Source organism: Epinephelus fuscoguttatus, linkage group LG1, assembly GCF_011397635.1.
Source record: "Epinephelus fuscoguttatus linkage group LG1, E.fuscoguttatus.final_Chr_v1".
Taxonomy (NCBI): domain Eukaryota; kingdom Metazoa; phylum Chordata; class Actinopteri; order Perciformes; family Serranidae; genus Epinephelus; species Epinephelus fuscoguttatus.
The window spans coordinates 19,024,004-19,048,900 of NC_064752.1; the positions used below are offsets into that span (position 1 = coordinate 19,024,004).

Here is a 24,897-nt window from a genome sequence, read left to right on the forward strand (position 1 = left end):
TCTGTATCCAATGCAGTGTGTGGCCACAGATGTTGAAATTGGTAAGTAGCTGTCACGCTCTGTGGAGTATATTGACTTCAGACTAAACCTGAATAAAACATGAAAACCAAGATTAAAGTATATATGTTCATTCCAAAGGACAAGATTTGCATTGGGGAAATATGTTGGGTTGCATTTTTTTCAGCATACACAAAGTGCAAGGTTTATTGAGTAGCATATACTCTAGTGTGACAGCTACAGACCACGGAGATAACAAGATTTTTCTTAAAGAATGGAACAGTGTATACACTCCATCCTGAATCCCACAAACCTCTTTTATCCTGTGTTCATGTATATTCTGCTTTTTGTCTATTTATGAAGGAGATTAACAAGCGAAAGATCTTCACAACTGAACTCTGAAATTAGTTTTACCTGAAAGCTAAAATGAAAACCAAACACAGTCACACTCAATCTCTGTGAGATCATGAGCCACAATCACAGGGAGAGAAATAAGCACCACAGCCATCTATAATTCGGGAGCTGTCCTGGTGGGATCACATGTCGGGGTCACCACTTATTTGTACAGTGAGGCACACTGAGTTTGGATAACGCTGCTGTATTCCCTGGTTGTTTCAAAGTCGTGTCACTGAGGGGACTCGCGGGTATTCACTCCTCTCTGAGGAATGAAAGAAAAACTTGTTGAAAATTTATAGGAGTTCTGAGTGTGTGTGTCAGGTCATGTGGTGGATTTCTGGGATACAGCAGGTTGCACGACCTCACTGTGGTGAGGTGTGTGTTTATCTGAGTGTGTATATTGGTGCAAGAGTGTGTGTGAATGTCTGTGTGCTGAAGAGAGTAAAACAAAGAAAGAAAATAAGGAAAAAGATCAATTAAAATAGCAGGTACATTTCTACAGGAAATGTTTTACACCTGCAATAACTGGCTTGTTGGCCACTCTGGGGCAGCACAAACAAACTATGAACTTAATGTGTGACTTATGTTCACAGCTCATGACATATGTGACATGTGACTTATTTACCATCTTTTGTTTTTTTTGCACAGTAGCAGCTATATTCTAATTTCTTTAATTATTTTATCATTATTTATGACTTTGATAGTGGGGCAAACTAACAATTGATTAGTGTTACATTAACATAAGTAATTTGTGCCAACTCATCTTAACAAAGCTTCTACCAAGGAATTCAGCTTTACCTTGCTGTCATACAGCCCTTCTGGCCAGTGAACTGAAGTTGTACCTATGCTTTCTTCAAAGCCACCAGACTCCTTTGACAGAACCAGTAATTTTACCTCACAGAACACAGAAGCTGCTGGTCTACCACTGCCTTGATTAGTTGATTAGTTACTTTGTTTGTGTTATTGTGAGACTTTGGTGTTATAAATGGTTAGTTCAGATTCACCAGAGTCACACAATAACACAAACACACTGAACTGATTGAGGCAGCGGTAGACCAGCATCTCCCATGTTCTGCAAGGTAAGAGAGGTCTGTTGGCTTTGAAGTGTAGGGTTGAGTATCATTTGCGTTTTATCCAATACTGGTGCTAAAATGATACCTTTAAAATGGTACCAGTGCCTAAATGGAGCCTGAACCAAATGACAGTCAATGACATCAAAGAACGTCTTTTTTTATGGCTGTATCGCTAGCTAACTTCAAGGTTAACTTCCTTTTTTTTTTAAATCACCAGGTGGTAAACAAGACATGGGAGCATGGCTTTGTTCTTCAGGTGTCACAGCATTTATTCACTGACAAATAGTCTAAAATGTGCACACATTGCACTGCTATGTTTAACTTTATACTCTCTGCTTCGCATGCCGCAGCCTCACTGTCACTGTCACCAGCTGGCGCTTGCCTTAGCTAATGCTCGTGCTTTCTTTCTCTCGCCATTCATACAATCTGGCACCAAAATGAGACACCAAAATCTGCATTATGATTCGGTACGGTAGGTACTGGTTATATAGAAATGCACCGGGTTTCAGTACCCGGCCTTATTTGAGAGAGCATACATAACAGCTTCAGTTCCCCACCTAACAGGGCGGTCTGATGGCAGGGTAAAGCTGTAAAAACATTCTCAATATACTGTAGCATAGTCTACACTTAAACTGATATTGATTCTGTTTTTTACATGGGCCTTTTTTTAAATTGCTAACACTTGTTTTGCCGCTACCTTCATCCACAGCAGTATATTCCTTAGCTGTCGGTACTCCTGCCTGCTTCTCCAAACTGGGGGCGTGCTGACAGCCATCAACTGTAGGTAACACATTGACTATGGATAAGTACCTCCTACAACCCTCTTTCAAAAAATCCTAACTTTTCCTTCACTATGAAAATATTGATGAGTGCAGCCCTAAAAATAAATTCATCCAGCAGTGATAGGGAAATCAATTTGGCAGACCAGTAAATGATAAAAGAAAAACAAACAACAAAGATATATTTCTGTATATATTTGTAAGTGTATGAATGTGTTGGAGGTCTGGTTGGGGGTGGGGTCAGTCTCCAGTATCCATTCTCATAGAGCAAATCTCATTAAAGCCACTCTTCCTCTTAGCTCACCAGTGGGAAACAGATTTGGATATTGCACTCTGCCTCTTCTTTTAAACACTCGGCGTGCAATCTGTTAGGGGGAACAATGGAGCAGACTGATGAGGGAGGGGGAGCATGTATTGACTTTTTCTCACTCCTCTTTCGTCTTAATGCATCTCATTTCCCCCCTCCCATACTCTTTTGTTGAACACCTTTCCTTCCCCATCAACCTTCATCAATCTCTCTATCCTTGCTGGGTGAAAAATGGCACCCATTACTTTTGTCATGTGGTGTACAGAAATAGCATTCTTTCCACTGTCATGTAAAACAACTTATGGTGAGTCACAAGACTGCAGGACGAAGGCATCACAGCATAAATCACTCCCAAATATTGTCCAACTTTCATACAGTAAACACAACTAAAGGAAATGGGTGCACATCCCAAATAATGCAGGCTGTGCAAACTGAGCCTCGACACATGGGTGGAGGTTTGTTATCTTCCTTAAACTCTGAAATATTTATCTCACAGGCTGCTGCTGGAGATAACAGTGTGTTTAGTATTTAGCCAGTTAAATAAGGTTTAGACCAATGTTTCTACAGCATCCTGTTTTAGTTTTGACCTCTTTAATTACTTTTTAGGCAACGTCTGTTCTATTCAGTAGAAAATCGTTCAAGGTCACCTCCTCAAATGACTTTCTGATGACTTAAAAAATTAAAATTGTGGTTTACAGTCACGTGAGCTCCTCTGAGAGGTTGTACTTAGACATAGCGGTTTATTGAGCTAAATGCTAATGTCAGCATGCTTACAGGCTTACAATGACAATACTTACAAATCTTCTATAATCGTCTTTCCTTCTTTAATCTTTTATTCTCTCTTAATTTTCTGCTAAGAGAAAAAAAAATAAAAGAAGCCAACTACAGATGCACCAAATGGTCGCAACCACCCAAATCTGCTTCTACCCTGGTATTTTGAATGATGAATCCCACTTGATTATAACTAACCTATTACTATAGGTAACGCCCCTCAAACATTATATGAGGGCAGGTGGAATGCTGTGTGCAGATAATCAGGCACATGCCAACGACTCGGAGAGATGCCACCAAAAACAGAAGAAAATGTAGTTTTGCAATAGTGAAACTGACTTAAAGTAAACTTGGGATGTGTCAGTACTGGTGTTACAGAAAAAAGAAAAACAGAAAAGGCAAAACATTTGTGATGATGTAAACGCCGTGTCAGTAGCAAAGGTGAAGGAAGTATTCAGATCCTTAATTTAAGTAAAAGTGCCAATACCACAATGTTAAAATACTCTGGTACTTGTAACGGCCCTGCATTAAAAATGTTACAAAGCGTAGCAGTATTTCTTTTGACCACAAATGCAATAACCCAATCATTATAATAATCTCATAATAAAATAAACTTATTTGAATGTATGATATTCATGCTTTTTTTTTTTAATGTTCCTCCAATTTAAAACTTGCGTTCCCTTGCATTGGGCAACACTTTGCAGACTCTTATCTTGGTAAGAGAGTGCTCTCAACCACTTGTAAAATTTTCTTCTACCTATGAGAAGAGCAAAAAATAAAGCCTCCTACAGACTGTGCACTTGCAAGCTACACTGTGCGACATGGATCAAATAAACTTGTGTATGACATCAATTTTGATGTGTGCAGACTGTACAATGACAACACCTTCTGAACCGCAAGCTACAACGTGCGATAAACTGGCTTCCCATACTGAGTGTGCAAAGATTCTGCACGGATTATTCCTTAGCCAACTCTGAAGCACAACATACAGGGTCACATTAATACACAGTTTTATGGGCACTATGTACTGCGGTGTGCCTGTGTGTGTTTGCTTGCTGCTAGGTTGCTCACTTGGCAGCTGCAACTCTGCTGCTATTTCCTTCCACACTTCGTCCGTCTTTACGCAATCATGGTAAGAGCTGGAGGACACGTCATATAGACAAGGCTTCTGCTGCCACAACTCAACAAGGTTTTCCTCTTTGCTGGAATCCCATGTTTCTTTTAGCGTGTTTTGCCTCCATGGCGAGCTGCTATCTGTATGTATGTCTGGGTTTAGCCCCAGTGCATCATTTCATGCTACATTTCTATTGATTGGTTGATTAGTAGATGTAGGTCGTAACAGCAGTCACACAGTGAGATGGTCATCCGAAATTGCTGACACTGTCAGAATTTTATCCCATGCTGTCTTTGATCACAAGACCGTGACAACAGACATCCCTGAACCTCACTCACTGTGTGATGTGGGACCACTGTTTTAGAGCTACAACCAAAGATATCGCCATGTTTTTTTCTTGATGGTCATCTTTCGTCTGGGACAGCCCAAAATCGCACAGTGTATACCTGGCTTTAGAAAACACTGGTGAATCCCAAATATCAATAGGTAAAAACAAACTGAGAACAAATTGTGGATACGAACAAATAAGAGAAACTAATTTTGTAAAATGCTTCCTTCACGAGGCCCAGTGTTTCGCACACTGACCATCTTAGTTAAGCATACTAGCATGCTAACATTTGCTAAACACAAAGTACACTTGAGGCTGAGGGGAATGTCAGTTTTGCAGGTATTCGATCATAAACAAAGTAGGGCTGTCCCAAAAAATTTGAAGCTTTGTTCGATGGCAGGGGATTCGATTGTGGAAAAAAAAAAATCCGAAGCTTTGGCGCTTTTTTTCCCGTTTTTTTGGGGGGAGGCCATAAACGCAACACTAACCCCCACCAGTCCGATACTGACAACGAGCGCACTCAGAACTGGCAGTCATGTCCAAGAGGTCATCAGATGTGTGGTTGCACTTTAAAATATGCCCCGACAACCCCCAGAAAGCAGAGTGCCAGATTTGCCAAAAGCAACTGGCATATCACAACTCAACAACAAATTTGGAAAATCACTTGAAAAACGTAAGTAGTAACTAGTAGGCCTAATATGCATTTTCCAGTTCCACCGGTCCTTTCTGAGTCTGGTGTCAGAGACACTTCTGATGCTCTGAGTTGCGCATCTGTTTGATTGTGCTGCAGTGTGCGCCAAGGGTTTTAATTTAGTGTTCAATCAAAAATTAAACACTACTTATCACCGACCATTAATGTTTTTTCGTTTGTGAATATTTTTATCTTAATTCTAGTGTTGGAAGAAACTACATTTTCGCCATAATTTTTAGCTAGCTGTCAAGAAATGTTATGCAAATCACCATTTCAAAGTCATTAGGTTCCACCATCTGGGCACCATGGATGTTTGTACCACATTTAATGGCAACACATCCAAAAACAAAAATTGCCAACCTCATTGTGGGGCTAGACGAAACTTCAGGAGATCACCAAAGCAGACATTAAATAAACTCCAGCGTATTCAGAATGCAGCAGCCAGAGTTTTAACAAACACTAAAAAGTCTGACCACATAACTCCTATTTTATCTTCTCTTGACTGGCTGCCAATGAAACAAAGAATTGATTTTAAAATACAATTTATTGTTTTTAAATGTTTTAATAGTTTAGCTTCCTATGTTGCTGACATGCTCACAGAGTACGCACCAGGGAGCTATATAAATAAAGTTGACTTGACTTGACCAAAGTCAGTCGTATTCATCCTCTGTGGCCATTAAAGGTCAAAGTACAAAATTTCAGGATAATCTGTTTAATAGTTATGTGAGATATTTCAGTCTGGATCAAAGTGTTGGACCAATCGACTGACAGACTGACATCCCTGGAGCACTAGCGTGGCTACAAATGCTCTGCTTCATCCACTTAAGCATGACAAATGATGGGAACACAAAAGGGTACCTTAAGTAAGAAATACTAACGACCTGTGCATTTTGCACAGCGTGGCATTTTGGTGTTAATTACATCAGGTTTCAAATTGCTGTTAGGGAACCTGAAAGGTCTGCAGGCGCTGCATCTCTGACTAATCAATCGCCATCATCCTGCCAGGTACAAAGGTCTCGACCCCGGGGACGGGTTGGACGCTGCTATTACTTCCCTCCTCTTCATGCTGAACAAGATGCTCTGCAGAAGCAGCAACCTTTAATGGCCGCTGGGGGAAGATTTAGAGTGATGGCTATCCATAAAAGCAGTGGCTCGTCATTTCAGAAACGACAATATAACATGAAACTATCCAACACAATGGTGGCACTCTGGGTGTGAGGTCTAAACATGAAGCCATTATAAGAGCAGGCGGCACTGCTGCTGCACCTCCAGGAGGAAAATGTTTGGAAAATGTCAGTCTGTATCTGTTGTGTCAGTAAAAATCTGATTTTAAGTACCTGCTGTTTCGTTGTTGTATAACAACACAATTTAGGACAGCGAGTACCCGATGAGCCTCAGTGGAAACGTACAGTGTCCTCAACAGATGTGATTATGAGGATTAGGACCGTCTCTCCCTCTCTCCCCCCTGACCCTCTCAGTCATCCAATGGGAGGAGGGTGAGGGACAGAGCGGAGGGGATTGGCAACAGGTTTCACTGCGCTGGCCAACATACTCCATACTTCAGCTAACAAACAGCTCTTTCTATAAATCTGCACAGAGACTTTAATTCACATGGATACATCTGTCAGACGCTAGCTGTCGCTTTTTCATTTTATATGGTTTAGTTTGTATTTGGTGGATTTACTTGCTTTTTCTCTTGGAAGAATAGCAAAGATGATTAAGACTATGTTTGAACACGCGAAGAAACATCCTGGGGTAGGTTGCATCATATTTATGGATCTATTTTTATGACTAACATCTTATTGTCACATATCGATGTGTCCACAAGGTCTAAAAATAGACATTTGCAAATGGAAAGTTGCATTGATTTCTTTGTTGTGTATGGCTTTTCTGGGATGTTGGTTAGAAAGTTCATATGTGCACTTTATGTGCAGAGTATTTCCAAAAATACTGATTTATTGAGAACAGTTTTAACACTCATTTTCCACATATCAATACATCAATACCAGCTGTGCTACTCGCTCCCTTATTATGAATGTTTCCTACAGTCATTGTGCTGTTCTCTGCCTCTAACCAAGAATAGACGAGTAAAGTAAAGCATTTTAATTTTATGCCCTCAATGTCAATTTTTCTGCTGGTGTCGAAAATAGCAAAAATAACAACATTTTTCAAAGCATTAAATCCAACAGTAATGCAGAATATATGGACATATGAAGCAGTTTTTCCACTGCCTTGAAGTTTGTAATCACTGTACCTAAAAGAGAAGATTTTTTTTTTTAATTTCACATATAGTATTTACATATGAACCCAATCTTCTTTTCAAGCTCCTAAATACACTTTTACAAAAAAGACCTATTTGAGTAGTTTTTCAAGCAAAAGTGGAAGAAATTTGCTGATGTCAGTTTCAAAAATGAGGATTTGCTGCTTTTCTGGAGCTAATGTGATGGAAAATCTCTGTTAAGTGGACCAAACTTTAGTCGACCACAAAGGTCAATTAGATGGCAAGATTTTATTGGTCGCTTAGCCGCAGAAAAAAAAGGGAAATTCTACGAGGAGCTGCACCTTGTCAAAATAAATCAAAACATATATGAATGGACCATATGGGAATTTAATTTGAAAGGACAGACACAGCAAGTGGCCATGCTCAGCAGTCAGACAGGGGTCACGTTACAAACCAATCACAGCCGACAAATATCTTTCCCTTCTTCTGTAAATATTCAGTCTGATAAACATGAGAAGTTGATCGTGTTAGTGCAGGGCTACCCAGAGCTTTACGTCTGTCCCACGGACGATAGGCCTACACACTTAGAAACAGCGCCTGGAAGAAGATCAGCTCTGCACTCAGGATTTCAGGTAAATAGGCTATACCCTGCGTTTTCCAGGCGGTTAAAGACGGGGCATGTGTACGGCCCCTAATTTCCAGGGCAGGAAATCCAAAGTGTGGGATCATTTTGAGAAGGTGAAGGACGAACCCAAGGTGATATGTAAACTCATCTTCATTGGTCGACTACAAACATGACGTATCATCTGAAACATGGAAGTAGCTACATGCCCATTAACCACTTAGCGTAACAGGCGGCTCGCTCAGTGTGTGACGTGCACTTGTAGATAAAATATAGGCCTATATTAATGAAGGTTCATTAGTACGGTTTGGTATTTCTCTGTAATGTAGCACAGTGTTAACAATGTTACTGATACTATTCTTTCTCACACCTTCAACTCAAACCATTGTGTTGCCCTGCCCAAAATATATTATTTAATAATTAAATTAATATTGTAAACATGCGGGCGACTAGTGGACTAATGGCCCTAAATGACGACTATTGGTCGACTAGGAAAATTATTAGTTGGAGGCAGCCATGGTGTTTTGGGCTGTTAGACAAAACAAACAATTCCAAAATGTCCCAGTGGGATCTGGAAACTTCTGATGAGCATTTTGTACTATTTTCTGACATTTTATAGACAAAACGACGATCAGTTGAGAAAGACATTAGCAGTTTGATTAATAATGAAAATAGTCCCTAGCTGCAGTATTACTTAGATCTTAAGTGGCGGTGGGGGGGACACTCACATGCATGTCGCGGAGCGGTGAACAAACACAATGTCAGGAGAAATTGAAAGATACGCCGTCTATGTAAAGTCAACTTGCTAATTAAGGAGCCATTACACGTTCAAGAGTTTTATAAAGCTGCTCAAACGCCAAAGAGAGGCTATAAGTGAACGTTTCAGTGGTGCACATAATGACTGCGGTCATCGTTCATTGGCGATTTCACTAGATGGCGATAGGACGATCGGATATGAAGAAGATCGCCCAACTCTACCTTAGCCAGCTCCTTTACTCGTTCACTAGTCAGTAAACCTTTGAGCTCTGATTCTTTCTTTACAAAGAACATTATATAAGTCTAATTACTGATGTGATCAACTGCATTGATAAGTACTGTGACGGCACGTAATTATTTTGTATCATGGCATGTTAATTCACTTTATTGCTATCGTGTTAAAATGAGGCAAGAAAGAAAAAGAAAGACACAGAAACTGTCTGTGCTTGTTTTTTTTCCTGTTGCCTCAGAGCTATGCTGAGGGTGACCCAAATTCATGGATTGACGGGGTTGGCTTGGCAGTGCACCAGAAAAGTAATAAGGGCAGCAATAGTATCGAACCCCAGCGAGTATATAACACTTCCTATATCGGTCAGATTCAATGGTAGAGCGTGAAACACTCGCTTGTGTGGCACGATATGAAGATATCAGCACTGGGGAGTGGACAGCTCCCAACACACAGGCCTGTCTTGATTATTCGCTTTGTGTGTGAGTGTGTGTGTGTTAGTGTGTGTGCTGTGTGTGATCAAAGCTGACCTGCTTCTGTGTGTTTGTGTGTGCGCGGCTGTTTGTGTTTACTTCAATGATTGAAGCTGAGCGTCTGCAGTCAGTGGCACTTGGTGTGTGTGTGTGCAGTAAAAACTTGGTGTGTGTGATGAACTTTTCTTCCAGGGTTAACTTGGGGAAGCTGAGAAGTTCACAGTGAAACAACTTGTGGAAGAATTCAGTAAACATTAAACCCATGCTGGGTGAGAACACTGAACAGACACTAAGACAGTAGACCGGTGCTGAAATACAGTTAATCAATTAGTTAAGAGAGATAAGATAAGATAAGATAAGATAAGATACACCTTTATTGATCCCATAATTGAGAAATTCCAGTGTTAGAGCAGTCAAGGAGAAAGTCAGATTAAAGATTTCAAATTTAAACTTAAAAAACTTAAATTACTAGGCATGCAAATAAGTACAAAAAATACAAGAGACAGCGATAAATAACAATAACAATAATAATAATAATAATAATAAAAATAATAGGAAGTGGATAATAATGAGCAGCAGTGAATGAAAATGACCAGTGGATAAGGTGCAAGTGATTGTATGTGCAAAAACAGCAGACTGCTGTGGTGTCCATAAAGTGTCCATAGTGTCTATAAAGTGTCCATGGTGCAGTTTACTGTGAGCATTGCTGGTTATGTAGCCTGACAGCAGCAGGCAGGAAGGACCTGCGATAGCGTTCCTTCACACACTTTGGGTGAATCAGTCTATCGCTGAAGGAGCTCTCCAGAGCTTTTATCTCCTGCAGAGGATGGGAGTCATTAGTCCTCAGGGATGACAGCTTGGCTGTCATCCTCCTTTCTCCCACCACCTGCACAGAGTCCAGAGAGCATCCCAGGACAGAGCTGGCCTTCTTGATCAGCTTGTCCAGTCTCTTCCTATCTGCAGCCGAGACGCTGCTGCCCCAGCAGACCACTCCGTAAAAGATCGCTGATGCCACCACAGTGTCAAAGAAGGTCTGGAGCACCCCCTGCACTCCAAAAGACCTGAGCCGCCTCAGCAGGTAGAGTCTGCTTTGGCCTTTCCTGTACAGTGCTGTTATGTGATTAGTCCAGTCCAGTTTATTGTTAAGATGAACACCCAGGTACTTATAAGATGTCACCATCTCAATGTCCTTTCCCTGGATGTTTATCGGTGTTGGGGGGAGGAGTCTGCGCCTGCGGAAATCCACCATCAGCTCTTTGGTTTTCCCCGCGTTGATCTGAAGGTGGTTCCTCAGGCACCAGTCCACAAAGTCCTGGTTCAGTTCTCTGTACTCCCTGTCGTCCCCATCTGTGATGAGGCCGACTATGGCAGAGTCGTCAGAGAACTTCTGCAGATGACAGGTTGGGGTGTGGTATGAAAAGTCTGCAGTGTAGAGGGTGAAGAGGAACGGTGCCAGCACCATCCCCTGTGGGGCCCCTGTACTGCAGACAACCAAGTCTGATACACAATCCTGGGTCCTGACATACTGCGGCCGGTCCGTGAGGTAGTCCAGGATCCAGGATGTGAGGTGATTAGCCACCCCTAAGCAATTCTGCTTTTTAATTAATCAGTTAAGTCATTAAGTAACAAAAATAGCAAACACTTACTGGTGTCAGCATGTCAAATATGAGGCCCTGCCACTTTTATCTTTCTTAAATAACTGTCAGTGCCATAGTTTGGGGGTTTTAGACTGTCGATATGACAAAACAAGGAAGTGACATAAATTTGGCTTCTGAGAAATTGTGACAGGTATATTTCCCTAATTTGTGACAATATAGTGGGAAAAAAAATTTGATTATGCAAAAAGTCAATAAATGAACAAATAGCAGATAAATTGATAATGACAGCTGTTTATGTTGGTTGAGACGATTAGTCGATTAATTGATTAGTCATTCAAAGGAATATTAATCTTTGACTACCATGATACTAATTCAATAATGGTTCAAATCATTTCTATACACAGAGACGCCAATTCCACCTTCTCAAAAGTGAGAATATATGATTAACAATTTTTTTGTTAAATTTTGTTTTTTTAAGCAGACATAACAAGTACAACAAAATGAAAGCGTAGAAAATAAATAATGACTAGGGTTGGGTACTGTTCACATTTGAAGTGATAACGGTTGTGGTACCAGCAGTGTTGGGGAGCAACTAGTTAAATGTAACATAACTAAATTATAAAACAAATGTTATTGTAATCAGTTACTGAAAAAAAAATATGTAATTAAATTCCAGTTCCTAATCAAATCTTGGCAATTGCAAAGGGGATAGAGCCAAATGTATTATTTTGGGTAAAAAGCTCATATAATTTTTTTTTTTTATTTAAAATTAAAAATCTGTTGCTTTGCATCTCTTTCTCGTGCAGGAATGTCTTCTTTTGGCACAGCCTATTTCCAGAATTTCTTAGCTTTAATGCCCAGTTTAAAACATTTGCTAGAACATTATTCAAAAATTAATCAAATGTAATAAGTTGCAGTACTTTGATGAAATAAAAAAAACAGTTGCATTACTTATTATATTTTTACAGGGCAACTAGTGATTTTTAACTTATTAAATTTGAAAGTAACCTTCCCGACACTGGGCGCCAGAACCCAACAGAGCCTTTTATTGGTACTTAATTTTCTGTGTAATAACAAATATGTTGCTTGAACAATACGTCATTTTTGAACCAGCTGCAGGGTGACGTAGTGGACTAAAATGTAATTCTGCTCATCTGCTCCTTTCTAATCACATCGCACTTCTGTCTCTGTTTGTCTGTCTGCTTGTGTGTGTGTGTGTGTGTGTGTGTGTGTGTGTGTGTGTGTGTGTAGCAGTGATACTGGGCTATTACCAAAATAATAAAACAAAACAAAACAGACCAGATGCCGGAACTATCACAGCATACTGGCACTACAGTGGTAGCTTTAGCCTCCTGTCAGAATTTAGATCTAACCTTCTAATCTAATCTCTTGAAGCTAAGCGGAGGTCCGTTGACGGCCTCTGAGCTCTGTGGTTGGCTTCCTGGCTGTGGGGCGCTTTGCAGCACCCAGCGTTCTTTTCACCCAGATGTGCTCTCTGGTCCCAGCATTTGGTACTGATGTATTTTTCGTGAATCAGTACCTGGTAGTATCAATGCAATTTGGTCTGTACCCTTACCCAACCCTAAATATTACATAAAAAGATAAGGGAATATAATGTCAGCATCAGGGTTACAGGGCTATAACATTGTGGAGCATATACAATGTGTTAAGGAAAACAAATAAATTGCAAATAAAAGGGCTGATTATCTGATTATGTGCAGTTTCAAGGGCTTTTAATATGACTAAATTATCTTTTCCATTTGAGACTATATCTATCCTCCTGATTGTTAATCCTAAATGACCACTTTGGATTGATGGCTGGACAAACCTAGCAATTTGAAGATCTCACTTTAGGTTCTAGGAAGTTGTGATATTTTACTGCTTTCTGACATTTAATAGAAAAAAACGATAAAACAATTAACTGAGCGAGTAATCCGCAGATTAGTCTGCAATGAAGATAATTGTTGGTTGCAGCCCTATTCAGAGTGTTTACAATCCTGAAAGCAGCATGAAGAGGATGCTCCAAGTTGGAGTTGTTAAATAGTTGTGTGCTAAGTGGAGAGATACTTCCCTCATCTCTCCACTGCAGCTTTAAGGTAATGAATATCAAAGTTTTATCTTTCTCCTAATCAACAACAAGGCAAGCGGCAACACAATCAGACAGAAGACAGATGTCTAGATGCAGCTGAGTAGAGACATCCTTCAGTTCAACCTGATCAAACTGTCATCTCTCAACAGCTTGACTAGATCTGTGTGGGCTGAGAACAGCTGTTCAACAGTGATGTGACTCTCTCCCCCTCTCCCTCGGTCTCATACATACAGTATCACGTAGCAGAGCAGACAGGAAATGTATAGCGGTGTAGTGTTGATGAATAGATGCTGTGTGATGAGAGGTCTGACACGGCTAAGCTTTAGGTGTTTAAGATGACATATCACATTATCCCCCTGTCCCCTTAATGTGCTTTTCTTTTTTAATTCCTGTCATCATCACCGCTCGGCGCCATCAAATAAAGTGCATCTGTGTCTGTGGGCGTGCACACATCTGTGCCTGTGTGTTTGAGTGCTCAGGCTGTATGTGTGTAAGCTCATTTGCGTGCCTTATGTGTGCGAGTATATGCATATGTCTCCCTCTCAGTGTGTGTGTGTGTGTGTGTGTGCGTGCGCAGTGTGTGTGTGTGTGTGTGTGTGATGCTGTCGCTCAGTCTGACAGGTATAGTGTTGAGGAGGAGAGGCTGGCGCACACACAGAGATGCAGCAGCTCTCGTTTCCACCGCGTCCTTGCCCGTTCAACCCGGGCTGACAGTGAGCTGCCTCACACATGGCCTGGGCCTCATGCATATGGAGGAGGGCAGGGAGAGGAAAAACAGGAATAACAACTACCCGTGTACGCGTGTATATGTGTGTGTGTGAGTGTGTGTATTTCACACAGGTGTATGTTCACGGTACATATCACAGCCAACCACTTGATGGAATATGTTTGTTTACCTTCATATGTCTCGGTGGTCTGGACTGGGACTAATGCCTTCCTGCTCTCCTCTCCTCAGTTAATCCCTCAATTTGTCTTCCTGACTCTGGGCATCACAGGGGCCACCTTCTATCTGATCCGTCTAGCAAGAGGACCTCATGTCACGTAAGATGGTCATCTGTCTAATCTTGTAGCCGCTGCAGTAATCATCCACCTTGTTTTTGATACTGTGAGATTATCATCAGCTGAATCCAAACCCTGAATACATAAAGCTGGGTATCCGATCCTGCCAACAGCATTGGGTTCCCATAGCCAGTTCCCTTTTGGATCTGGATCCAGCATGGAAATAAACTCAGACTGGCTGAGCTTAGAGGCAAATAAATCTCACTTGTTCTTATTAGCAAAGAGCAATGCACCAAACATTCAGGTTGCAGGATTTTCATTTTTAAAATGACAACCCAACAGCAAATAATCAGTCGTACCTCGGTACGGACTACACGGCGATCAAGCAGATTTTGTGCCTGATTCCACCTTCCAACAATGGCCAGTAAAGCCCCAGTCTTTTGATGGTTCTAGTAACCATCTTGCTAGAGTTTCCTATGGTGTGTGAGGTATGTTGAAAGTGGTTTTTTTTACAACCCTCGATCTGCTCTGAAGTCCGTCCTGGCCGCACGATTTCAAATCACATATATTAAACATGTTCCACTCTGACAATTTGACAACCAAGGATCACCAGCGGTCCCACAGGTTGCAGAGGGTTTTGATGCAATATAAAATAGGATTAAACTCAGAAATTATACACCTCCAAGTCACGCTGCAACATGTATAATCCATGTTCTCGGTGTCTCCATGATTTCATCCAAATATTTGTCTTTTTTCTTAGTGAATTTCCTGTAAAAAGTAGTGCAAAAACTAACAGCTAATTCTTTATACCTGTCATCTGACATGTTTGTTTACTCTAAAGTCACGTTTGAATCGTCATAATTAAAAGTTTTGACAGCGAGAGATTTGCAAAATTTCCGGTTTTAAGAGTTAGGACTCTGGTTATTCATGAATGAAATCTGTTAGCATGGGGAGTGCTCTTTCGGCCAAATTGTTGCTCTCCATAAACTGTAAGAACTATCATTACATGTCATTATGTGTGGGGTCCCTATATAAGTTGGAGGGAGCACCTTTCTCTAACACCAATCTACAATTAGAAGTGTATTGTGTGTTTTTATAGTTCAACAAGACCAACAAAATAGTGATTGTCCTTTAGTAAGTCAGTTCCAGGAGGTAGAATCTCTTAGTTAAACTTAATCATATCATACCAATGTTTTAATCTTCTCAGTTAGATAGTCATGAATCTGGACCTCCAGTAACTGGGGCAAGTATGTGAGAGGTAAACTGTGCAAAATGAGGAAGCTACACCTTTAATTTCAAGCTATGCTGCTCATGTCATTGTCTACCAGTTTTAACTACAGGTTGGAAACATTAATCAGATATCACTCAAAACTAGTGTTTTGGGGCCAATGGCCTATTCATTTTTTGACAATTCCACTTAATTTAAAACATTTTGATTGGGATTTCTTAAGTTTGGTTGCAAAAGTCTTGTGGGTGCCTTCAGTTTTCAGGGCACAGCCACCCAGTAGGAGGCCCCGGGGTAGAACCAGAACATGCAGGAGGGATTATATGTGTCATGTGGCCTGGGAGCTGGTACCTTGCTCACCCTGCTGCCGCTGCAACTGGGCCCCGGATAAGGGGATGAAAATAGATGGTTGGTTGGTTGGTTGGTTGGATGGATGGATGGATGGACATAGGTCTATAGCGTACTGAACAGGACATTTTATAGTTAAAAAATAAGCTTATTGTTCGATGATGCACAGGCAGAATCCTTGGCTCAGATTCCGGAGTTACCATCTTATCCTGACGCCTCCTTAAGAAATCTGATCCCATTTGATTCGGCGGTGGGAACCTCTTGCGCCCGCATGTCTTTGCTGACTTAGACCCCAGCAGGATTTCGAACCCTGGACCTTCCACATGGGAGACGAGTGTTCTAACCACTACACTAGCACAGGCTATGTACTCAAAAACCATCGGCATTTCTGTGCAGCATTTTGTCTAACAGTACTTATTGGCAAACACACAGTATCTGATTAATATATCTGTGATTATTTCGGTCCCCTGATTCAAATGTTGGGACCCTCTACAAATGTTGAAACTGAAACCTCACTGGATTTCAATAAGGGATTTAAAAAATATTTGGACTCAATAAGCAGATACTGGACTCAGATTTGTTTGCCATCAAACCCAGACTCTAATGCCATCTACTGAATTTGATACTAGAATCCAGACAAGCTTTTTTGATCGCTATATATGTTGAATTAAAGTTCATAACAAACAAAGTCTGCTGTATTAAACTGTGACATCTCAGCAGCTGCACTGAACATCAGTGGCTGCACACATACAGTATATGTGCCCTGTTCGTGTCCTATTTTGGGCCACACAGAACCACTTGTTCTGAGGGTCAGCCATAAAGCCTGACCTCATCACCAGCTGATGATGAGTGCTGCAGTCTGTGGCTGCCTCTCTCTCTCAGAGACTGTCTAGTGTTTGTGGTAATGGAGAGCGAGGGGGAGACATGCCCGCACTGCCATCAGCCTCTCCCGGTCTCTTTGTTTGTGCTTTGGTGGCGTGACGTGCTGCCAGATGGGGGAGGAGGGATGGACAGTCGCAGTGGAGCGCTGTGCAATCCAGGCTTTGGTTAATGAACAGAGGAGCACTGCCAAGTCACTGGGCTGAGTTCACCTCATCTCATAATCACCTCTCCCTTTTTTTCCAACTTGTGTCTCCATCCAGCATCTATGTATTTATCTCCTTTTGTCTCCTTCTGTTCCTCTGTCTTAGTTTTCCTCCTATTTGTTAACATCTTGGTCTGTTTCTCTTCTCAAAGTCTTCTTTTTTTCTGCATCTGCTCTTTATTTTGCTCTTTGCCTCCATCACACATGCCTTTCTCATCCTCATGTCCTGTCTTTTCTCTTTCTTCTTCCTCTCTTTATTCTGCATGCCCTGAATTTAACAACATTCCCAGCCTGTGGAACAAAAAGAACAACCCAGAGCCCTGGAACAAGCTCGACCCAACCTACCAGTACAAGGTAACTATATGCTACCCCACAGAGTTGGGTTGATTTATGTTTTTGCCAGTCTGGTCCAGTGTACAAACTTAAACCAGTTTGATTTAATGCAAACAGGCTGAACTGACATTTGTCACAGTGCTAAATCCAACTTGTACTGCATTAGTAATAAGCAGTATGACAATGTGATGATCATATTAGTGAGTTTATAAACAGACTAACGAAGCCACGAGTGTCTGACAGGCTGTGAGCCGAGGCTGGCAACATGAAGGAGATCAAATTTCAGTAGAAATGGGAGTGGAGAGGAGCTGCACACATTGTGTTTGTTTACTAGAAAGTGTATGTGTTTTTGGGATGACGAGAGGAGACGTGGCAAAGTTAGTCTCCCAGGAAAACTAAAAATGCGCCAATATGACAACATTTTGGATCTGAAGCTGACAAAAGATGTGTCCAAACTGGCTGCAAGTGACGCAGTGTACGGGTTTGAGCTAAACTTTTATCGGACAACCTGTATCTATTTTTCCTGATGCTCACGTTGAAAGTGCCGCAATGGATGAGGAATGGCCGATTCATGAAGTTGAGCTGAGGAATTATCTTAACGATACCATCTTATCACACTACAAAGACCTAAATAAGGTGGAGGCTGGGTGGAGGGAGATCACCAGAGAGCTTAAAATTTCCAGTAAGATAAGTCAGTGGTTCCCAACTGGTCCAGCCACAGGGTCCAGATTTCTCTTTAGTCATAAGTTCAAGGTCCACACAGTTTAACACATTCAGCATCATACTTGGGGTTGGCCATGTTGTCAAGAACCTGTCCGTTACTCCTTACTCTACAGCCACAAACAACACTTCAAAATAAAAGCTCTGTGCCAGAAATTCACTGTACTTAAAAGTAAAGAGTTTTTTTTTTTTAACAAACTTGAGACATTTTTCTGTCACGTGCGGTCCTTTCACAATAGACCGCGACCCACCAGTTGGAAACCACTGAGCTAAATGACCATCGCTAACAACAACCTTGTTGCTGTCCGTTATATTGTGAGTCATTTCCAGTCAATATCTTAATATATTACAGGTGTTTTCTGTTTAAAAAGTAAAGTTACAAAAGGTAGGAAGACAGCAAGTAGACTACTCACCCAACTTCTAAGAGTTTACGTCTCCAGTCTGATCTCGAGCACACAGCTGATATTTACATGGTTTGTTCAGATGAAGTAACAGAATTGCATATTTCATGGATTCAGTGTGAACCGAGAGCTTTGATGTCACGCAACGCAGCGTGATAGTCAGCCGGTTGTTTGTTGCTGAGACACTCATTATGTTCCACTCCGGAGCAGCTGTTGAGTCAAGTGCGACACCTGAAATAATTTGGTACCACGGTCCGGTGTTTGGCTTATTATCAAACTGGTTTGAAAATTTTTACACCGGCCCAACCCTGCTTCCCAGTCACACACTGAACGACCACACGCCTGCTCACACCAATCATACGTGCCAGAAAATTAAGCTAGACAAGCACGGCACTGTTTCCTTGAGTCACTGTAAATCTCCTATAAACCTACCAAAATAGATCTGGACCAACCAATGCTGGCAAAACGATGTCAGATCAACATGGCTGCTTCCTGGCTTTCTTCACATTTTGTTCAAACAAAGGAAAACAAAGTGTCTTTCAAAAACAAATTAAGGCAGATGGAGCCTGGAGCTTTTAGTGGTCGGTAATAATTTGCCTTACCTCTTGAACAAGACCAGGGCCTCAGACAAACTAATGAAAATATTATTATCAACGCTGACCCAAAATAGAGCAGAAAAACAACCAACTGACAAGTCCCAGAAGAGGAGATCTGGCTGATGTGTTTTTCAGAGAAAAGAGCGTTTTTCTGAGCATTTCAAGGCTTCGCTGCTTGCCAGTGGAATGAAAGTCGCTGCAGACAAAAGGTCAGGACACGGCATGTTTAATTCTCGATAGCAAGGCAAAGGTCTCGCATCGAAATTCCACTGAAGTCCAAACAATGATCGTAATGAGGAGGGGGGAGTGGGGAAAAGCGGAGGGAGGAGGGAGGCGAGGGTTTTAATGGCAGACCAATCAAGAAAAATACACGGGGAGGAAATAATCACTGCCAGGGCAAAAGAAAAAAGTGTGTTTTTCATGGTTGGACGGTTAAGATGTATGCAGAACACATGCATGCAGTCACACAATATTTATGTTACCCATGACTTATGCAAACTGTTGTCCTAAAAGTCTCTGCAAGATGAAAACCCAGGAAATAAATGAGCCAGTAGCATCATTGTAAACACACTGAGTGTGTTTGGGTGAGTGTACGTCTATATTTGCTCTCGAGGGGAAAAAGTCCCCCCCCCCCCATGCATTCTCCTAAAGACGGCACTGATGAATTTAATTTAAGCAAAATAGATTTAAATGTATTCCCTCTGCCTTACACAGTTTGTGGCCATCAACACAGACTACAAGAACCTGAAGAAAGAGGGCCCTGACTTCTAAAGGTCCTCCAGGCAACTCCAGGGGCACCGAGTTTGGCAGGACCTCCCGCTGTCACCTCAGTGATGTGAAACGTCTTCCTGAATGTTTCCTCAGATTCACCTCACAACAGCAGCTCTGAATTAACACTGTAACACTGAGAACAAATACTATTAAAGATTACATGAGGAAGAAGCTGGTTCTTCAGTGCATGATTAATGTGGTTGCATGCTACTACAGTATACAGATGAGTTCACCAGAAAATATTTCACTATGTGTGGACAGTGGAGATGAAAGTTAATCTTGAACTTTTTCAGGCCACAGTAATAATTTTGAATATCTGTGTTAATACTTTCTGTTAGTTCTCTTTCTTGTGTGAAACCCTCAGCCGAGAGGTCAAAAGTCAGAGTCTGATGCCAAAAAGCCAAATGGCAAGTTTTAAACTGTTAGTGAATCACAGTTTTTTCAAAGCTGCACTGATCAAACTTTTGGCAATGGATCAAATGTCTACATTTATGTGAAAGGGGTTGCTCGTAATGACAAACCTCCACCCAGTGCACGGCTATTGTTCAGTGTTCTTTTACCAAGACAAACATAAACAGCAACAGCAGCTTGCATTGTTTATATTCAGTGCGATTTGTGCTGAATTGCAGGACTTGTAGGTCAGTGGACTTTGTAACTCAACGTGACCCAGAAAAGCAAAAGCGGTGGCTGACACTATGTTCCTAACGACTAATTTTTCTGAAGTTTAAACAGAAACTTGAACTTAGACAACTCAACTCGTCTAAAAGTAAGAAAACACTCAGGAAACAGTCAAAATTGAGGACAATTTAATCTATAAGGTGTACAAAAACATATCGTGTATAAGAGCCATTTGAAATCATTTATCACATAATAAATGAAATGCTGCTGAAATATGTGGTATTTCACATTGTGCATTATAAAGATTGCACATTATCCTACAAAACATGTGAATAACTCATAAAAGTTAAGAAATAACATTTAATCCTTAGGAAAATAAATCCTTAGGAAACGTGCCTGATTATTAAAACGTCATTGTCATTGGGTGACAATTATTATTTCAAATTATTACTTTTTAAGAATACATTTAACTGACAACTAATGAGTGCAGCAACATTTAATCAACTGGTCAGCTAATCATGCTCATCTCCAGGTGCCTATTTATGCCTGGAAACGGCCATCATGGAGGGGAAGCTCCTGGACCAACTGGTGGTACTCCCTGTGATCCACCCTGTTTATTAGGGTCTCATGTACCCAGACAGATCTCTGTTTCTCTTTGACCAACAAACTATGTGCTGACAGCCTCTCACCCTCAACCAGAGTTACAGCAAGTACCCTCTGCCTCAACATTTTAGGAACTAGATACTGATTAGTGTCACATAAATAAAATAAACAAACAGTACATTGATTACACGGTAATGTAAGGAGGTGATGGGGTGGTTGCCTGGTAACAACAAAAAGATGCAGCAGGTGTTTTTTTTACTAGTGGCATTCAGTTCAAAAAAAAAAAAAAAAAAAAAGGGCAGCCTGCAAACACATCCTGTGTGATCAGGGCCTTAAGTCAGCCAGTGTGCAGTGTATTTCCGGGATCCGACCACTCACAAGCAGCTAATTAAAACCAAACCTATCAGAGGAAGAACACTTAAACAAACAACAGAATATTAATAAGTAACTAAAATGACAGAAACCATCTTTGGGAAAAAAAATCTATTTGAAGTGCAACTAACACGGAGGGGTGGGGTTTATGAGAGACACTGCAGTCAGCCACCAGGGGGCAATCAAGATATTATGACTTGACTTTTAGGTAGCTGTCATGATGTCCATCTTCACATACAAGCTATGGTTAAGAACAATCTCCCTCTACACCACCCTCCTGCTACCCTAATAAAAGGATGTGACATTGCTACGCATACCATGAACTGACAGAATTTGTGGTTGACTGTGAACTCACACATGTGCTACCAAAAAAAAAAAAAATCTTGCTCTTAATTTCCAGGGGAAAAACAGAATTTACTGAGCTCATCACATCATAAAACCAGCACTGCTGGGACAAGGAAGTCACACATGCACACATGCTGAGATATGAAGTTGCAGATGAAGAGGACCAAAATAGAAATCAATCATGAAAGACGAGCATCCGTGTGGGTCATAGAGCTCTTTTAAACCAGTTTTCAGTCTCCCAGAAAGATGCGGTCCAACGAGACAAATCATTGAACTGTTTGATCACCGCTCCTCTGCAAGAAACCAAAACATTATTTTCACTTTAGGTATGAAGCAGGAAAATGACAGACACTGAATCAGTAGTTTCTCCAAATATGCCTCCCGCTGGCATAACTCTCCCTTGTTGGAGGGTTCATTGAATGATGAATGTTTGTGTCTCTGTGCACCTATATACGTATATGTGTGTGTTCTCACTCAGTATTGCTGGACAGCAGACAACATAAAACCCCTCTCTAATGGCACACAAACTGTCTCAATGCCAGACCCCTGGGTTCTCCTAATACACTCCTTAATAGACAATCTATGTTCCAGACCCTGCATGGGCCCATTTATGTGTCTGTGTGTGCGTCTGCTCCTTTTAAACAGCAATATGCTTCCTGCAACAGTGTGCTGACCTGCCCAGTGGGTATTGTCTGTTGCTGGGTGGTGATTTGTGTGTGTGTATGGGTGTTTGTGTCAGATGCACAAAACCTGCTGACAGGTAATCAGCTGGGCCAAAGCATCACACTGGGGCATAATCACAAGGTCACACACACATACATACACACACAGAGGGGGGACAGTTATTATCCAACCTGAGCTGCTTCACAGGTCGTTGCGTTCGCATTGCCTCAGTGTGTTAGTATCAGTATAAAACTTAAAGACCCAAGAGGGTAACACACACCTCCACCGGCCATCAAACAATTTAAAAATTAGGAGGAATATGGTGCGATTTTATGTCTTATGTTTAATCTTTTTATGCCATTCACGTTCTCCCTGTTTATTTTCCAACACTTCAAATGCAGCTGCTTTGACCCGAACACACCATCCCTTCTCAAATTTCTGTTCCCAGATTTTCTTTACCAAATAACATGTTTTGCCTTCCTGCCTTTTTAGTCATTTTCCCAACTCATTCTACCAATAAAATGGGACTAAAGAGGTAAATTACTACATTCATATGGCTTCAACAGATAGCGTCTGTGTCAACAAACCCACGCAGTCCTTTTCCAAAACAGCAAACATTAAAGCAGACATGCAATCCCTATCAGGCCTCAGTAGGAAACAAAGTATGGCAGTGTGTGATTAAGATCTCAGTTTTACAAACACAGGTTGTGTTTGTCATTTTTCTGCGTCAGGAGTTGAAGTGAGAGCACTTTCTCAGATAACTTGAGCGCTTGTCAGAGAGAGGCGAGGAGGCAGGAGCGAGATTGAGAGAGACCATCTCCTCCTCGATTACATTCTCTCCAACGAGCAAGGGTAGATATTTTTAGATGAGGATTAATTTTAATGGGTGAGATAAGAAGTGAGTCGTTGGTGGAGGAGGGACGGATAAATAAGTAAATAGGACATGCCGCAAAACAGGAGGCAGCGGTGGCAGCGGTGGGGTAGTGTGGCTGTTGTTGCGAGGCCCTGGGCAGATCCACTGATCCAGTGGAGATAGCGAGGCCTTTCATCCTTTAATGTTTTCTCCCAGAGGTAGAACATCAAAATCAAAGAGCTCACCAGTGTTTGTCCACAACTCCAAATGGAGCGACCTTTTGTGAAGGAGGGGTTATTGGGTTAGATTTCCTCCGTCAAAGTATTCAAAGAAGACAAGGTCCATGGCTCAGCATGGTAATGACAGATGAACAAACAAATAAATTTAATGCTATTTATTTAATGCTAACTGCAGAACAAAGCAACAAAATTAAAACTGAAACACACCTTGGTATAGCATGTTTCAGGGTTTAAAAAGCTTTAAGAGTTAATTTGATGAGCATGATTTTTTTATTTAATTTATCTGACCTTTTAAATATATAGGTCATACACTACAACAAATACATACACTGAAAATGCAGAGGATAACGCAAGAAAGGTAAGAGATAACTTATTGCCACTATGGTCCTTTTTCTAAGTTATCCTGTAACATCACACAGGCTTACATCCTTCCATACACAGCTACAGAGCAAGATAAGACAAAAAAAGCATTAAAGTCTTATCGCGGCTAGGTCTTGTAATTTGTAAGTAAAATCAAAAGTTTAAGTTCAACGTTTTTACTTTAATTACATTAAATAAGGTGCATTTTACTGCAGTGTTACTTCCTGGTTCAACTGACAAGAATTACTGTATTATGTGTGCATCTATTCTTATTTATTGTGGTGTATGGCTTACTTTTAGGTCTGCGACAGAAGCTACAGAGTCAGTGGTAAACAATGGTGAGGAGTTATTCAGTTCTGATATGTAATTTAGCAATTCAAGGATGAGTGCTCCATCCATTTTCAACTGCTTATCCAAAGCGGGGTCATGGGGGCAACAGGCTGAGCAAAAAATTCCAGATGTCCCTCTCCCCAGCAACGCTTCCCAGCTCCTCCTGGGGGACCCTGAGGTGTTCCCAGGCCAGATGTGATATGTAATCCCTCCAGTGTGTTCTGGGTCTCTCTTGGGGCCTCCTACCAGTGGGATGTGCCCAGAACACCTCTAACGGGAGGCGCCCAGGAGGCACCCTGATCAGATGCCCAGGCCACCTCAACTGACCCCTTTTGACATGAAGGAGCAGCGGCTCTACTGCTAGATCTCTCTGGATGACCGAGCTCCTTACCCTACCTCTAAGGCTGAGCCCAGCCACCATTCAGGGGAAACTCTTAATTCTTTCGGTCATTACCCAGAGCTCATGACCAGAGGTGAGGGTTGGGACAGCTTTGTCTTCTTGCTTAGCTGTCTCTTCACCACAACAGTCGAGCACAGGGCCCGCACCAAACCACCGACCCATCTCACACTCCTTTCTACCCTCACTCATTAACAAG

At 41.4% G+C, this 24,897-nt stretch overlaps 1 protein-coding gene across 1 annotated transcript; it reads left to right on the forward strand.

The window, feature by feature from the left end:
- Positions 1 to 7,003: 7,003 nt before the first annotated feature.
- On the forward strand, positions 7,004 to 20,079 carry LOC125897143 (cytochrome c oxidase subunit NDUFA4). Its single transcript, XM_049590270.1, has 4 exons — positions 7,004 to 7,211; positions 14,397 to 14,482; positions 17,388 to 17,451; positions 19,862 to 20,079. The coding sequence occupies exons 1-4, from the start codon at positions 7,170 to 7,172 to the stop codon at positions 19,916 to 19,918; spliced, it is 249 nt and encodes an 82-aa protein (XP_049446227.1). The 5' UTR covers positions 7,004 to 7,169; the 3' UTR covers positions 19,919 to 20,079.
- Positions 20,080 to 24,897: the final 4,818 nt, after the last annotated feature.

What these genes read in the sequence shown, in the direction of transcription:
- LOC125897143 (XM_049590270.1), top strand. Translation starts at nt 7,170, where the DNA reads ATGATTAAGACTATGTTTGAACACGCGAAGAAACATCCTGGG. An exon ending in ACGCGAAGAAACATCCTGGG is followed by an intron (nt 7,212 to 14,396) that starts GTAGGTTGCATC and finishes TCCTCTCCTCAG; the next exon opens with TTAATCCCTCAATTTGTCTT. An exon ending in GCAAGAGGACCTCATGTCAC is followed by an intron (nt 14,483 to 17,387) that starts GTAAGATGGTCA and finishes CAACATTCCCAG; the next exon opens with CCTGTGGAACAAAAAGAACA.